At 35.8% G+C, this 18,599-nt stretch overlaps 1 protein-coding gene across 1 annotated transcript in view; it reads right to left on the minus strand.

Annotated features, from left to right (window-relative positions):
• Positions 1-11,245: 11,245 nt before the first annotated feature.
• The window catches only part of LOC131070915 (uncharacterized), a 33,069-nt gene continuing 25,715 nt past the window's right edge, over positions 11,246-18,599 (minus strand). The window contains exon 2 of the mRNA XM_058006600.2: positions 11,246-12,478. Coding sequence (XP_057862583.2) covers positions 11,595-12,478 — 884 coding nt within the window. The 3' untranslated portion in view covers positions 11,246-11,594. The remainder of the gene's footprint in view (positions 12,479-18,599) is intronic.

The following is an 18,599-nucleotide window of genomic DNA, read 5'->3' on the forward strand; positions in this document are numbered from 1 at the left end:
CAGATATTGATGCTCCTTTTCCTTCTTCATCAGATCAAAGGATGTAACTTCACATATTCTCTTGGTTTCTTCCAGCAGCAGTTTCAAGTCAGATATGACTTGACTGGACTCATCCAGGGATTGCTTCAAGAGACATTGTTCATCTACTGTTGCATGCTTGACCTTCTTGAGTTCCCTTCTTTTTTTTACTCAGTTCCTCAAGAGCACTTATAATCTCTCCCTCTAAATCCACTTCAGCCTCAATATCCTCTTCTCCCTCATCTTCACCAACCGGTTCATCAAGTGCCATAAAGAGGTTAATTTTTTTTGGCATTCTCATGGCAGTCATCTTCTGATGCACTTTCTTCATCTGTGGCATCATCTTCGATAGTATAGAGGTTGTTCTGCTTCCAGTAGCCTCTCCTTCCTTGTCGGTGGACATTTCTTTCTCTATCTTTGCCAGTAGATTTGCTAAACTCTCTTGACTCATCTCCATCGATTTCATTGTAAGGACATTTTGCAGCAAAGTGTCTAACCTTACCACAGTTGAAACATTTGAGTGGTAGCTTTCCTTTATACTTGTCAGATCCGCTTTTGAGTTTTCTGACAAAGTTTGCCACCTCTGCATCAAAGTCTTCACTGGATTCTTTATGAGCAGCTACTGCTTTGCCCTTTTTAGTGGTGTTGAATGTTGCTTCTTTCCTTAAGGAAGCATCACTGGCCGTTCTCATGTCATAGGTTGTTAGTGAGCCAAATAGCTCGTCCATTGAAAATATCTTCAGATCCTTGGCTTCTTCTATGGCAGAAACTTTTGTATCATACTTAGATGTAAGGGACCTAAGTACCTTCTTTACAAGGATCTCATCTACAATTTCTTCACTAAGCCCTTTGATGGTATTCACAGTTTCATCAAATTTGTGAAGGTAGTCTACAATCTTTTCATCATCTTTCATCTTGATGCCTTCAAGTTAGCCCCTTAGTGCTTGCAGCTTGGCCTCTTTGACTTTTGCATCTCCTTCAAATAACCTCTGCAATTTATCCCAAGTCTCCTTGACTGATGCATAGTGCATGACTTTGACAAACTCATTATCAGACAGTCTGCTCAAGATAGCATGTTTGGCCTTTCTGTTGTTCTCATACTCCTTTTTGGCATCTAGATCAGTGGGAGGAACACTAGGGACAACATACCCATTCTTGACAGACATCCACACATCAAAACCAAGGGAGGAAATATAGGTCTCCATTCTTCTTCTCCAGAAGGCATAGTTGGATCCATCAAACATGGGGGCTTTTGAGGAAGTAGACTTATTTATTGTCATTGTGTTCTAAGTCCAGAATCTACCCAAGGTTTTTTTTTTAAAATAACTGGGAACCTAGGCTCTGATGCCAATTATTGAACATAGAGTACCACTAAGAGGGGGGCGAGAATCAGTGGTTCCTAAAGCTCTTTTCTTTCTTTTTTTAAAGCAACTTCAGAATACCAGTTGTTATCTTAAGCACTAAACAGTCAAACCAGTAAAGCAAATGGTGAGACCAAAGAAGACAATCACACAAATGCACTCCACAACACTACATGTACGAGGAAAACCCAATATGGTAAAAACCTCGATGAGAAATGCTATTGGAGACTACTGCTCCAATCCAGCCTCACAAATGAAACATTGAATTATAAATATTTAGGGCACCAACCCATACTGATTTAGGGCACCAACCCAAGGAGAACCAACCCCTACTGATTTAGGGCACCAACCCAAAGAGCACCAACCCCTGCACCAAGCTCCAACTTGGTGATGTATATTGAAAATACAATTTCGATACAGTTATGGCTTCTTGTTGCAAATGAATTCTGCAACTCTTGATCAAATAACTTACTGTTGGTTGATAGTCTTTTCTTCTCCATGGGATCTCACACTATCGATTGTGAGATCACTCTCTCTGATTCTCGCCCTCTCTTCTCTCTCTCTCACTCACAGCCTCACAACTTACTATGTCACACTTGGATGTTGTCTTGCTCTACCATACCTCACCAGTTTTCTTAATTGTTGGACCTGCTACAGTTATACCAGTACTCAATCACTGTCGGTTAAACCCTCTCACCGGTTTGCTTGCTTACTCACTCTACAACTTTCTTAGAATAAATTATAAGGCAAAATGATCCTTCTCTGCACTTCAGCTTTCTTTACTCTTCTTCTTCTCTTCAAGCATCATCCTTTTCTGTTTTGAGCTTGTATATTTATAGTCATGAATTCCCGCCAAGAATGCATTCAAACATTGTCGTGTTAGTTTTTCCTTTTCCAACTCAATCTGAATCCCCTTTGATTCGATCTACTCTTCAAGGATATGATCTTTATGACAACGATCAATCACCAACCGAACTTCGCATTCCAATGTGCATTTTCTAAATCTGGAGGTCTGCACCACGCTTTTTTGCTTTTCTCTGTCACTCACCATTAATGGCTTTGTTATTTCCTTCACCTATCAGGTACGAAGATCAAATCTTCTTGCAAGATCAATGTGATTGCTTTTCCAGCTAGCCTTCCTCGAGCCGCAATCTTATGGCATCCTTCGTGACTTGCGGGTTCCTCATAAAAGCCAACCTGCATGCAGATTTGTTACATCAATGCACACTCCACCGACCTGTGCAATACCTTCACCTGGCATCCAGCTATCATGCTTGTCGACATCCTCCTTTGCTTGGATTCCTATGTCGGTTTGACATACTTTGTCGACCCAAGTTGACTATCGATTTAGCTTATCTCACCGGTATGACCATCAACCATCCTTTCAGTTTTGTTCACCGATTGTCCACCAGTTGTTGTGCCTTCATAACACACAAATAGCCTTCATTCCGGTTTATGCCTTACCGATAGATGACTCGAGTCATGTGTATCAGTAGCCTTCCTTTTGTCTACTCACTCTCATGTGTATCACCATCATATCGGTCACCACTTCTAACTTACCAGTGACCTTGCCAAACCGGTTGACATCAATGACAACTTAGTGCCAAATTGCCAACATGTCTTATGGCCCTTATGATATTGTTTTCGCCAAGAGGCTCATTCGTTTTGGTTCTCATGTGTGACCTTTCACATGTTTCATGCTTATGAGATGAGATTGTTGGTTGCGTATGGAATGCTTATGATTTCATATTCATGTATGTTCTCAGTTTTTATTATGGTTTTGGAGCCTCTTGTGATTATTATTATTTGGATCCATGTTAGGGGGAGTGGGCTTCCTTGTGATGACCAGGGTCACAAGAGATAGGCTTGCATGAGGTTCCTTGTAAGGATGCATGAAGTCTAGACCACCAGGGCACATTGGAGTTTACCTTGATTTGTAAATAAGTGATAACCTAATAATTGATGGGTTGAGTAGCTAGATTCGTTAATAAGATTCTAAATTGAATTGAGCATCATGACTTATTCCTAGGGAGGATGTTTTAGGATGAGCATGAAAAGGTCATGAAGACGGTAAGCTAATCTCCCTTAGTCTCTCATAGGTTGAGATGGCTCCGCATGTCCATCAGGCTAGTGCCTTATGTCATTATGTTTTGAGGATGTCATGTGATGACACTCCACTCCTACATGTGATTCCCTTGATGATTTATGATTATGCCTTATTGGATGCATTCATCTCTTGTTGAAGTGTCCGCCTTTGGGAGTTTATTCTTGTTGTATTGTGTGAGTTCTTGCATGACTTGTGTGGTTAGTCTCTTTGGTTATAGGTGTCAGCTTTGGTTAGAGTGTGTGTTAGGACCTTATGTCATCTCCTAGAATGGGGGTGGTTCCTTTGGCTCCACATGGTCGGGTGGTTGGTGCTTTTTAGCCATTGGGATGTTATCTTGGATTCTTCTTGCATGGATGTGGATTCTTCTTCATGATGGACTTTAGATATGCCTTGCAGCATATTTATGTAACTGTATATGATGGAATGCATGTATGTAGTATCTTGTGTGTGGTTGATGGAATCATGTAAAAGGAAGAGCTATGTCCATGATGTATTGTTATGTAAATGTATTCATAAGTAGTTCATAAATGGTAGCTAGGATATGTCATGATTTGTAAATGTGGCAATGAGATGTATGGATATGTTCTTGTTAAATTAAGGGAATGATTTCATGTACCCAAATTTGGTAATGGAGCTGCAATTGAAATAGATGTGATTTATAATATGATCTTCTTGTATTGGTAGAAAGGAAATTTATGGTTATTCTTTAGGTTGTGATTTAACATGTGAAAGAACCTTGAGAAATGGAATAATCTTAAATGTGAGTATTGAGGATGTTAGATAATATGGATAAGGTTTAGATGATGATGTCTCTATGTGTATGAATTGGAAATTAGGAAAAGTATGCATAGAATGCAAAAAGAATTATTGAAAGAAAATATTACGAGTCTTGCATTATGCTTTGAGGTTATTGTCAAATGAAATGATCATGTTAGGAAAGTGGTTGCATGTGTAATTGGATTAGGAAAGGAAACTATTGCTATTAGACCTATGGATATGCTTTTGGTTCTATGTGAAAACTATGATGTTATGAAGGAATTATAAATGTGAATAGATCATGAAGCTAATAGGAAATGGCTTGACTTGCATAGTAATAGAATGTATACCATGCTAGATAGATAGTAAATGACTTGTATAAGATGTATGCCATGTACTTGTATCGAAAGTAATGGATTTATATTGTTATATATTTGTAAGTTAATAAATGAACTCTATGATTGAAGGATTAGTGTGACGTTGTGCTTGCTCATGCTTAAGTAAAGAAATAAGGAGATTAGTTTATCATGTGGATTGAAGAATGAATTATAGTCTATACATTATGAGTAGATAATTATAATAGATGGAATGAGATCATGTTAGTATTAGAAGCGATTGAAGTATGTTTAAATGGATTATTAAAGATGGATTATACCCATGCATTAGGATGGCATTATCATGGAAAAGGATAAAGAGCATGTAAATAGGAAATGATGGGTTAAAACACATTTGCTTTGGGTGCATAAAATGAATGTAGGATTAAGGGGTTGTCTTGCATTTTTAAAAGAAGAAATGTAATATGCTAGAAGAATGATAGAATGTTATGCATATCTTGATGTGTAGATAATCAAGTAGATTGCATATCTCACGATTAGGAAATTAAATATTATGCATTAATTCAAGATGGAATATGTTTGTCATGTGAGTAGGATGTCATTATGGAATTTAAATTAAGTAATGACGTTGAAGTGCCCTAGGGAAAGGTTAATGTTGTTATGTTATTTCCGCTTGCGTAAATTAATGAAATGTGTAATGATGCATGTTCTTAATGGTTAATGGTTAATGGTTAATGGACGTAGATAAATGGAAATGTTATGTGTTGCATTAGTTGTTATTAGATGTTAATAAAAAAAAAATTATCTCTATTAATATGTTAGATGTTTAGTTTCTCTAGAGTCTTTTGGCAGATATTACATCGCAACCAATGAAAGAAATTTCCTACTATCTTCATATTTTAAAAATTGGAAAACCGATTACTTTAGAAAAGTCAACAGTTACTATTTAATTATGGATGCTTGTTTAAATAATGTTTTGATTCGTTGTTGAGTTAAATACTGTGTACCAAAATGTGAAGGGTCGTGTATTATCTTTTTATTTATGTTGATTCCTTGAAATAAGAGGGAACAGTTACGAAACTAAAAAGTATCATCGGAGAAAATTCTTTAAATGTGTAACCAAAGACATTATAGAGCCAAAAAAATTTATCCCCACCACACGGCACTGTGAGAGTGAGACTTGATCAAAAATATTTATTCAGATCTATAGGGAGAGATAGCAATGTATATTCTTTTTAGACATTATCTTTTGTATAGCGGTGTGGAGCCTATGAACCCTCTGATTTTGTCAAGGAAATAAAGGAGATATTTTGAATCTTTGTGTTCATTTGTGTTTCCTTTTTATTGTCATTTTCCTATGTGATTTGCAATCACTCTTTGGTGTTTTCACCTGATATATCAGATCGTGGATGTGTTCATTATATGATCTGTAAGTCTTAAATTGCTCATATTATCTAAAAAGGATTGTTGTTTATTTTTTGGATTATCCTTTGGGAGCACAAAGTGAGTATCTTGCATTGTTTGTCATTGTTCCTTTTATTCTAAATTTCCAAATTCCATATGTATCATGGTTATGTGTAGGTGTTACTCCTACCTTTCATGCTTTATGGTTTAAAGCATGCCCCTAAAATACTACATGAGGGAGTTGCCCCTCTCAATTGCAAAGGAAGATCAGCAATCTAATGGTGATCTCTCCAACTGTTTATTAGCAACTTGTATTCACATTTGGACAAAAGACAGTCAATTTATTTATTATTTTGAAAAGACAAATCTATTGACTAACAATATTGAATTTGACTAATGAGCTTCTTTGTTAGATGATCATGTTGCTAGCCTTTTCATACAACTTCAACCCATTCAAGTTATAATATAGAAATGACACAAAGTGCTTCTTCCTCTTCTTCTTATAAAGAAAGAGCATCGACTACAATATTCTCCTTTTCTTTCTGTAAATAATCTCAAAGGCATATGTTAGCATCTTGTTGGCCCGTTTTTGTTGCTTCTTTGAAAACAATTGTTTTTCTAAAATATTAAATATACTTTACTCTCATGGCATGTCTTGAATTGGAAATGTCTTCCCATTAGATATTGGCACCATTATTTGATTGCATGAGTTATAGCTAACATTTCTTTCTCCTATATGAGCCTCACCAGGTTTTTTCCTTCGAGTTGTTCACTCTTAAATGCCAAGGGACACCCTTCTTGCATTAGTATTACTCCAATGACATATCCTCAAGGATCGCATTCCATTGTGAATAACTTAGAGAAGTCAAGGGTAGCTAACATAAAAGTGGAAGAAAGAGATTTTGTTAGTTGTTGAAATGCTTGGGTGACTCACTTTAACCATGATTTTTTTTTTCAAAAACAATGTTAAAAGTGTTGTTATGCTAACATAGTTGCAAACAAAACTTCTATAGTGTCCTATTAGACTCAATAAGCATCTCAAACTTTCAATATTTTAAGGTTTTGGCCACACTTTCATTGTTATCTTTGTAGGGTTCACCTTAACACCTTCATGTGACACCGCATATCCTAAGTATTCAACCTCTTTCACCCCAAAAACACATTTGAATTTTTTTGTATAGATATAATTATCTTTAAATACTTATAACAACTTCTCTACATGTTGCAAATGTTCTTCCCCTGTTTTACTATAGACAAGGATGTCATCAAAGAATATCAAAATAGGTGGAACATTAAATTCATGAAGCTTTGAAATGTTCATGGAATATTTAGTAAAATCAAATGGCATATATAAGTATTCATAGTGATCTTCACGTTTTCTAAAGTGATGCAGGAGCATCCATGGTGGATAGGAGATTCAAATATGAATTTGGCATATTCTTCAACAAATTTAGAATATTCATTTTTTGGGTGGGGGAAAAAGGAGTTACAACTTGTGACAACTCACAAATTCACTCCTAAAAGATAGTTATTCAAATGGATGACCAAGAATGAGTTATTGGGCAGTTTCTATTTCGGGGTCCTGTTGGGTGGAGTTAATAAAGCATCCAAAAGCTTTGAAGGCAATTTCTAAGTTTTGAAAATGCCTTTCTCTTGTTGGAGTGTGACTATAGTGGTTCAAAGGCAAGTTTCAACATTCATTTTAGAAATCCCATTTTCATATTTTTGGTAAGTTTGAGGGGAAGAAGAAATTTGTCTTTAAAGAGATGGCAGATTTGAAGATGAAGAAATATGATAATGGGTAGATTCCAGGCTTACGATATGAAAAACATGTTGAATCTTATTACATGTTGAAGGTTAAGAAGTCAGTTTGCAACAAGATGCATGAGGAGAAGTGTTTTGACTTGTAATTTCTTCTAATTATTGTGACTAATTTTATCAATTTTGTATATGATTTTGGAGTGTTATTTGAAGCCTATAAACCTATCATGCAACGTATGTGCAAATTTACTATGTAATTTGTACATTTCTTGAACGTTTGATAAGATTAATGAGAAGTGGTATGCTGATTTTTTGCATTTTGTACGTGTTTTGGTTTAGGTGAATATCCATCAGATTTTAAGTCAAATATTTAGATGATTTGCATGTGTGGTTCTAAGTTGGGATTTTTTGCCCTACATCATAAAGGTAGTTTTATATACATCCTCCCTTGAGCCAAATTCAATGATAATCTAATACAATTCTAATTTAGTAAAGACAAGTGCAGTATTTAATTCATCAATAGGCAAATTATCTTTGAGAGTGAGCTTGTTGAACTCCCTATAATCAAACCATAACCACTAGAGATGAGTACACACTTCTTTGTGATGAATAGTTCCCAAATCAAACATTTACTTGACCATTTTTTTTACTTATATTCATATAAATGGTGATAAAGTCTAATGTTAGGAGGAATACTTCTTAATATTGATTCAATGGTGCGATAATGGTCTCCAATTGGAGGTAAACCCTTTGATTCTTGAAAAACCTATTGATGGTGTTGAATTATCTCTTGAAGCTTAGGATAATCTTGATTTTTCATGTCTTGTGCTTCTAAAAATTATAGTTATGTCACTATGTCATAAAGTCATTTTTTAAGTAGTTTCTCAACCATGTGAGAACTAATCATTTGGCTTGCTATTGATTGCATCTCTATGAGTTTATACTTTTATTCATTTGTATTTAAAACTTTGCATAGATCTTAAAAATTAAAAGACATTGTTTTTTTATTATTTAAGTCATTGCACACCCAAAACTACATTTGTTGCCCCAATTAGGATAGAAAACGCTTTTTAATCTAGATGCTTGTCTCCTATTAGGAGTTGTATATGATGTCATTTACCACCACAATGGAGTTGTTTCTCGTAAGTTATCATGACTTACAAATTAGAGATTAAATATATGAAACAATTGGGCTTGTCAACCAATCCTCTATTAATGAAGTTGTTTACTATCCATATCAACCAACACTATCACCTTTTGCTATTTGATGTAACCAATTATTTTGAGTGTTTGTGTAGTGCTTATCCCAATCCATGGGATGCAACTAATCTGGCTCCAAAACTGCGATGGCATACCATGCAAAACTTTTGTGTTATGCAGACACAAAATGCAAAATAGGCTCAGAATGGCTGTAGGCTCGATGGAAGCGTTATGGCCTCTATACCCCCTGTGTATAACACAAAGGTTATTTTTAGTGTACGGCAATGTAGTCGGGGCCTTTTTGGAGCCTCAATAGCCACAGCCCAATCGTTTGCAATAAATAGCCTCCCTCTTCTTCAACCTCATTTGCAATAATCATTAATCCTTTCTCACTATCAACACACTTATGACTTTTAAAGTTTAAACCATTTGTTATCATTATGCCAATAGACATTTTTCTCTTTTCTCTGCCTTCTATTGAGGAGAGAGCTTAGTAATTTGTCTTCGGTTAAAAAAGTTTGTGAGATTAGCCACATTTCTATCTCTTCATCCTAAGTTTTGACCTTGCAAAGATCTTTTGGTGACAAAGTTGTCTTGATCAATTTGCAATGTTGATTATACAGCTTTCTTAACTATACAAGGTTCCAGCAAATGAACATTGTGCTTTATTTGGTCATTAAGTATATTGATTTAAAATTGTAACTTCTAATAATGTATGGCTTCTTACATTCAAATTGTCAATATCATAAGCTTAACATTATATTTGACTACGTATCCTATTTGTTTCGAATTTGCCAATTGAATAAATAGCTCCCTTTCCATTATCGCCTATAATAAATTGCTAGAGTAATTTTTTTCCCACCTCCCCACCCTTGCTTGTCAATCATCATCCACTAGTGCCAATGATAAAGTAGTTTCTCACTCGAACAACAATAGGAAGCTCTCACAATTTCTTACTCGAAACAATCTATGGAATTAAGTCAACTCTCCCTATTTTAATGATAATTAATTTCAAGGTAAAAATAAGGTGATGCAAGACAGTGATTAAAGAGTGGATGAAAGGAGAATTTGTTTTGAGTGAATGTAAAAAGTTTTGAGATTGTAAGTGTAACAAAGTCAATCTATTTTCAATTTTTGAGTCATCTAAATCACAACCTTTAATTGCAATTAGTTAATGGGTAACAAGAATTACATGACCATACACAAAGAACTACATAGGTATAGAAATAGAATGGAAAGCAAAAATGTTAATTGCTCAGACAAGAACCAGCTCGCATTAACTTAGATGCGAAATCGGAAGATGGATGATATCTAAAGAGGAGTGGGCAGATAGAAGATGTAGATATTGCACTCAAGGACTGGAAGAGACAGAATGGCATTACATCATGGAATGTGCAGCTTACAAGGATATTCATATCAAGTATATTGAGATGCTAAAGGTAAACACCTTTTGAGTAATCTCTTCCAAGAAGAAAGGATAACAAGAGTTGCAGATTTCCGGATCAAGATACACAATAGAAGATCCAAAAATGCAGAAGGAAAAAGAGGTTTAGTAGACATAATGTTTTGAATCTGCATGCTATACTTTGCTGGCGACCCGTGGATCCCATAGGCTGTTTGGCCTAGTGGATGTTATTAAAAAAATTCATTTGTTCGCGATGATGTGTCAGACTGATCCCAACCACAAATTTATATAAATAGAAGCTAGAACCATAGTCGCATAGAACCACATGTTTGCAATGTCATTTAAAATTTCATACAAAACCCTCGTGATTAAAAGAGAAAATAATGCAACACCACAGATGAAAATAAGTAGACTGACAGTACAACAGAACTGGAAAGTGATATTAAGAAGAGCACCCAAAAGACCAAGGGCACGCCCACAAGCATGTTCACGTGCATTACTAGTGAATAGATTTAAGCACTTACTCGTCAACGTAAATCGTGACAAAGAAAAAAGCAAATATTGAAGTTCGAGATGAAGCAAGACGGCATGCTTAGCATAATGTTGGCATAGAAAGCAACATAAGAACACACCACAGAAACAGTACATGTTCATTATAAATCCTCACATCCAAAAAAATCACATCAAATAGCGCCCATGAGTAAATCCCCAATGAGGTGACTTGTCTTTTTTCACAAAAATTCCTTGTAAGAAGATAAAAATATTCCAACATCAATTCTGTCCAAACACACAGTGATAACTCTAAATTTCAAGATTTTTTTCATGTTATATAACACAAAATTCAAATCCCCAATGCAGAACACGAGTGTTGTAGGACATCCTTTCACTAAACACTATCAAGAAAACTATTCTCATGATTGAAATGTCCAGCTACAAAATACAGCAACACAGTTTGTTGCAACTAGTGCAATAATAGGTTTATCATATTGAAGAGCAGTTTCAGCTGAAGGTAATAATTATTATATATATGTACACAAATAGCATTGATATTCCATCACCATAAATGCCAAGCATATAATACAAAAGTGAAGAAGACGATTTCAGGTTTTAACTGCCAAAGCTAAGATAAATTTACAGATTTGGAAGCATCAAAGTGCTTCAATGCTCACTGCCTCACTTTTCACTTCTGCAGTGAAAATCTAGACTACCTTTATTGAATTAATATTATTAAATTGTTTTGTCTCATTTCACAAGGCATGCTCAGATACAGTCCCATGGTATACTAATTTGCAATTATCATCAAAATGAATGCCTGCCCCATTAACATCCTCTTCCGTAATCTGAGGACAAGATCGAACATCCAAATACTTCAGCGAATGGCAAAATTCAGCTATCAAAGCAATCCCTGTAATTGATATGCCAGGACAGTTGTTAATTTTTAAAACCTTCAAACATGATCCAGATCCATGATTCCCTAAACAAGTGAAAGCATGGTCTGTTATTTTATCACAGCAAGCCATGTCAAGATTTTCAAGCTGTATGCAGCCTGAAAGAACTGAGCGAATTGCTTCATCAGTAATATCTAGGCACCATTCAACTTGTAAACTTATTAGATTGAAACTGCAAGTAGAAGCAATTGCTTGAATGGATTGATCAGACACAAGCCTGCATCCTCCAATCATCAGAATCTCAAGCTTTTTGCAGCATTCTGCTATAGATGTAACTGCATTATTTCCAATTTTCAAACAATCTGACAGCTTCAAGGTCTTCAAAAGAGAGCAAGCCTGAGCAAGTCTTGTAACTCCAACATCCCCTACTTTACCACACTTGCTGATGTCTAGAGTCTGGATTGAACAACATCCTTGAGCTAAGCTTGACAGTCCGTTATCAGTAATATTGGTACACCCCTGCAACTCCAGCTCCTCCAATTTTCCACAGCACCGGGATAGTGTTTGAAGAGATCGATCTGTTATAAGTTTGCAACCATTAAAATGTAAGGTCACCAAATGTGGGCACCCTTCAGCAAGTGCCTGTATTCCCTTATCTGTTATCTTTTTACATTGTGAAATATCCAACGAATGCAAATTAGGTAGACCTTTCCCAAGTGCTTTAAGACCAGTATCAGTAATACCTGCAGAAGAAAAATACGATACACTTTCAAGGATAGGCATATCTTCCAAATTGAAATTGATAGATAGTACATCATAAAAGAAAAGGCAAACAAAAAAATGAATTCCATTATAACTTTATTAGGCAAAAAGAACAATACATACGATCATTTATCATGTTACCATTTGTATCTGCAGATCTTAAAAATATCAACGGATGTAGGTAAGGCCTGCAGCCTTCCTACTACAAGGAACAAGGCAACAATAACAGAGCATGTGCATATGAAGTGTTTCCCTTCATAAACCATTCAAAATTTAGATTTTGGTTCAGAAATTTTACCATTTCTGACAGCCCAAGAAACTTGATATCATAAGATGAACTACTCGCGAGTACGCTGGGATCTATAGATGAGTTTCCTACATTATGTACCAGACTCAATCTAACATGAAATTTCTTGTAGACCATCAATAGATGATATCAATCTGAATCAGAAGATCCAAGGGATTTTGATTAAGGATCCCCAATGTCAAATCCCCATATGACATGTTCAGGTGTAAAATTAAGTGTACTTGTCGAGGTGAAAAGTGCATTCCCTTTACATTTTCCCTTTTCTTTTATGCCACTTTGTGTTGGTCTCCTAAATGCATGGTCCAATATGGTACAATGACTGACCCCAGACTCTGATTATCATCCACGATATCATTTTACTCCTGCTCAGATAAGTCCTACCCACCAGATCAGTACTTTATCTGACCAGATCAAGCCACACATGGTGGCCCAGTTCAAGGCTGCATTTGTGGCCATGATCTCCAGTCCCAAATTCAAATTTATTGTCGCCCCAAGCCGACTCAGCCTAATGTTACCATTATCCACTGGCTTGCACACCAAAAAGTTCAAATTGTGCACCTAGGGCTTGTTTAGAAGGACATCACCAATAGAACATTCCAATCATCAACTAGTGATCAAGGTCCATTGTCGATCATTGTAACTTCTGTCACGGTTGTCTTTTAAAATAGGCATGACAATTATATCAACTCTTTGTATGAGCAATATTTAAACCTCAATAATTGCTCTGTCTACAACTCAAGCATTCACTGCACTTCGTCTACTGCATCAAGTGTCAAGCATTCATTACATCATTGCAAACTAATCATGCATACATTGCATACACCGCTTGCTGTGTCTTCCAATTTATCACAGAGAAGTTGAATTGATCAATTGGGCTTGACAGTAATTTAAGTTCCAAGGATTCCTAATTCCTATGACAAGTTCCAATGGTGCTTCTCAACAAGTTTTCTCCTTCTAAGTATAGAAATAGATGAGCCATTTTCTGTAAGTGCCAAAAACACTAATTTGCTAGAGATCAGAACTGCATTTCAGGTCAGAACTGTGCAAATGTTCAAGGTCAAAAGGAGAAAGACCAAACTGTAGGCACATCCTTGACCTTGCATAAATTATGCAAACAAACCAGTTCAAATTTCATTGTTCTACTTCCAATGCATCCTATTTTAACCGAAATTTTGAGCTGAGCTAAAAATTATGATCAAAACAATGGACAGCTAAGATTCAAAGGTTAGGTCACCTTTAAAGGTCAAGGCTACCTAGAAAGGCTCAAGGTTGCCATTAGGAGGCTTAGGGCCACCTACATGACCTTGATCTGAGTCGCTACATAGTTCCAGATTTCACAGAGCAAATCCATCTTAGCCTATTCATTGGAAATCCAATCTCAGACTTCATGTATAAATCTTTGTCATAGTCAAATCAGTCTCCTCATTGGATTCGATGTATGCATTTATTTCAATCATTTTATCCTGTCATGCCCCCACCATGATACCTTCTCACACTGTCCTTGAGAAAATAAAAGAACGCCAATGCTCAGAAAATTGTCTTATTTAAGACTTCACAATTTTCTATGATTTAGATTAAAGGATCAAGTAGCAGTTTGTACGATTATAATAAATAAATACTAACTGGCCAAGACAGGCAGCAATTATCTTCATTAAAACAGAGATGAAAAGACAATGATTGATAGCAATCTAAGTCAGCATCGATGCATAGACTTGTGTATACACAGCAAATAAAATAAGTTAAGGCACTTGTTAAAGATTTGTGTATACTCGTGTTATTAATCATTGTTGAGGAACGATTTCACTTAGACAGCAATTTCATTAAGTTAAACAACAGTGATTTATTAATGAAGAGGCAAAGGACAGTTATAAAGCAACATACTCTTAAGAAGGTTGTAACTTGTGACAATGGGAAAGGACATTACCCTCCATTACCAATTGAGGGATATATAGATAGCAGATAGGCACTCAAAGGAAGGCATCAAAGAGATCAGATCATATATACAAAACTACAATCAGTAAACAGCAGACTGGTAATCCAGCAAGAGATTTGTATGCAATATGGATGAATGATGTGTGTGTGTGTGTGTGTGTGTGTGTGTGTGTGTCTTTGATCAAGATATTAATGAGTTTAATAATCTATTTATATTTCTATAATTAGCAAAATTATCTATTTCTTGCCCTACAAGAAATCATAGGTGGAATTGAAGAAAATATGTTAGGGAGAGGCAGTAGACCGGTTCCCACAATCTAAGCACACCCCCCCTTGTTGGATGGACAGGAATTCCTGCCACTTGTGGGCCAAGGGGTCAAATTGTCTTAGTTGGATGTTCCACACTCTTGGGCTTAGTTGTGATGAACAGTCTCCGGGCATTCTATCATGCTTTTCCTTCCAATCCCTACTATGGTTAGTTGTTGGAAGTGAAACTATAGAACAGAAGCAATCATGCATGGGTTAGAAAGGAGACATGTTAGGGAGAGGCAGAAGACTGGTTCCCACAATGTAAGCACGCCACCCCATGTTGGATGGAGAGGAGTTCCTATCACTTGGGGGCCAAGAAAGGAAACACGTTAGGGAGAGGCAGAAGACCGGTTCCCACAATGTAAGCACACCACCCCATGTTGGATGGATGGGAGTTCCTATCACTTGTGGGCCAAGGGGTCGAATTGTCTTTGTTGGGCTTAGTTGTGACAAACAGTCTCCGGGCACCCTATCATGCTTTCCCTTCCAATCCCTACGATAATTGATTGTTAGGAATTGTAGAATGAATCCAAATAGGAGACAATTGCTATCATTTTTTTTAATGTAAATTGCTTATTTACTTTAGAAGTTCAATAGTTTCTAAATGATTTAATTATACTATTATTTATAAACAAATTATATTGTTGGAATTGTTACTTTGGGCAAAAATCAGGCATACCCGAACAAGGGACATTACATATCTCTGTTTTAGTTCAATTACATGTCTAAACTCAGCTCGTATATCTAGGTCAACTGGATAAATTGTTTGTTTATAACTTAATACTGTTTATTTAGACTAGGCATTTATATAAGGTGTGTTTTTATCCTCTTCATTGTCATATCCCATTTTGGGTACAGAATATGTTAGAAGATGAAGCCATGTGCAAGTCGTAGATGACCCCTCAGTCATTGCATTTAAGACAAAGGTTTCCTCAGGAAGAGTAAACTTACCAACCAGCGGTAAACGTCTTCTGGTCCCAATAAACCTAGTAGCTCCAATGCGGAAGTTGTATTGTTTACAAAGGCTTGGGACAAAGATGCAACTATAGTTACCCTAAGACTCATATCCTGACCCCTGATACTCATCTCTCCATAATAGAAACAGGTCCCTGTCTCAGAGACACATATGCGAACATCTTTAAACAAGGAGACTTCAGACAAAATTTATGTCACTATGTCTCTTGGAAACATCCCTTGAAAATTGAAATACTTCTTATAGAGAATTCTCAAAAATATCATATAATTACATTTCGTTTTCTTCAAGTGCTGATATGTGGCTAGGAAGGGCTAAAGAAATACACTATTAAGGCTTGAGACTTTTTTTTTTGCAAAGAAAGTTAAAAAGTTCTTTTGTATCAGAACATTTTCTTATCAAATATCAGAGAGGTGATAATACAAAGAGAAACAATAATAATGCTTAAGATCTGTACATGCACTAAAGTTTTATTAATTGATTGAAAATCAAGCCATCTCTGAGGACCCTTGTAACATGTTTTTAAAAACTGGCATTCCCTTCCTAGTCTTCATCCTACCATTTTCAAGTATGAATTAAAATTGTGTTGTTTACGTCATCATGATGATTATCAAATAATAAATATCAATATAACTAATCTCTGCTTTCATTGACATATATTTCAAATTTTCAATACTTTGAATTGTTAATTTTTTATATTTAAGCAGCTTAGAATTTCACATTCTTTAAAGTTGCATATCCATTGTACAATTTTTTTTCTTATTTCAATATTTTTTTTCTTTTTTTCTTTTTTTCTTTTTGTTGTCCTCGAGAACGTGTCTCCAACTGTTTTGGAAAATTGTGTACCAGTACCCATCCCTGTCTCCAAAACAAGAACCAGTCCCCCTCTCGTGGTAACTACAGATGCAACTCATTAAGAATGTTGCAATAAAAATATACAACACTCAAATTATTTCTGAGAGCCTCCCCCGGTGATCAATGACATGGTCATACTCAATCAATAACATACAGATAATGATGAGGAAAGAAAAATCAACATCCATGATATGCAGGCCAACTTCAGGAAGAGATGCATCAATTCAAGCAAGGTACATATATACAAAGAAGAGCCTGAACTAAATTAGTTTAAAAATACCTGAAAAACTAATATACATACCCAATTGAGAATCTTCATTTCGAGGAATACTTCTACATTGAATTAGAGACAAAATATCATCATCACAGAAGAATGTAAATAAACTACACAGTAAATTACTTTATCTCAAAACAAAACCATAATTTGATTCCCACATAAGGGCATTATTCCTTTGGTACAGTGCATTTACTTCTATTGCTGCTTAAGTTTGTTTGAACAGAAAGCACAATAAATGGAACAATGTATTGTGATACTTCCCTCTTCAATGACGTTCTCTGCAACATTATAGCATACCAGAACTACCACAAAATTTATCTAAAAACTTCTAATTTTGTGCAAATCTTTCGTTGAACGAGTAGCAAACACTTCTCAGAGCCATCTTGTTTCAAGTGTATAAACTTTTCAGGTGTATATAAACTGCAAGGCTTCAATTTTCTGCTAGTTCAATTGCCAATACCTAAGATGTTTTCATGCATATTGACTTTTATTTTGCCATCAATTTAAGAAAATTTGTAACATACCCCACAAAGAGGTGTTGTTTTGCCTAAGTTCTAAGATGGTCTGTAAGCTACCATACAAAGAGACATTATTGCTTCTGCTGTAGAAAGGACAATAACTTAGCCCACAAAGAGGTGATTGATCATTGCTTTGAGAGGATCAATCCAAGTCATTTCAATCTTGGTTTTGTAAGCCAACTAAGATTCCTCAAAGGGACTTTATTGTTCCTACAGTAGGGTCAACCAAGGATCTCAGGAGCAGTCACTATAGTTGACCAAGAAAGAGTCCCCATTATGAGAATTGATCTAAGAACCTTTGTTTTCGTATTCCTATTTATGTTGGTAGAATGTCAGAAGTTGGACAAAGCCATGAAGATTTTTTGGAAAAAACGGATCAATTGATTTTGCCATTTTCCAGTGGCTTTTGAGTTAAACATGAATAGTAAGCTAAGGAAGGTAATGTTATAAGTATTTCACCATATTTCTAACAATTTTGGAACCAGCTTCAATGTAAATATCGTGAACCCCAAATAGGACCTCTAGCTGAATGCATTTAAGAAGGGCCAGAAGTTCAGCATTGCTATAGGATTGAATACATGAATAAGTGGGTTTAAATCAAAATAGGAAAACACCAATGGAAGTAAATGGAAACTCTCTATAAGACATCTGTTCGTGTCCATGCACCAATTCTCACCAAGTTTTGTAAGAATCTCAAATGCACTTTCCCTCTTAGACCTGAGTAGGCTGTGTATCACGCTTATCACTTGTGCTTCTTAATTTATATTCTCCTTATTGATGCTCTCCAGCATTTTCATACATAAGCACAGGGAAGGCAGTTTGTGTCATTGGTGCAAACATGACCGGGACTAAGAATCTTCATAGATTGTATTAGATAAATCGGAATGGTGGAGCAAACTACTAATTGTTTAAGTTTGCTGAAATAGGTAGA

This window comes from Cryptomeria japonica, chromosome 1 (genome assembly GCF_030272615.1).
Source record: "Cryptomeria japonica chromosome 1, Sugi_1.0, whole genome shotgun sequence".
NCBI classification, from domain to species: Eukaryota; Viridiplantae; Streptophyta; class Pinopsida; order Cupressales; family Cupressaceae; genus Cryptomeria; species Cryptomeria japonica.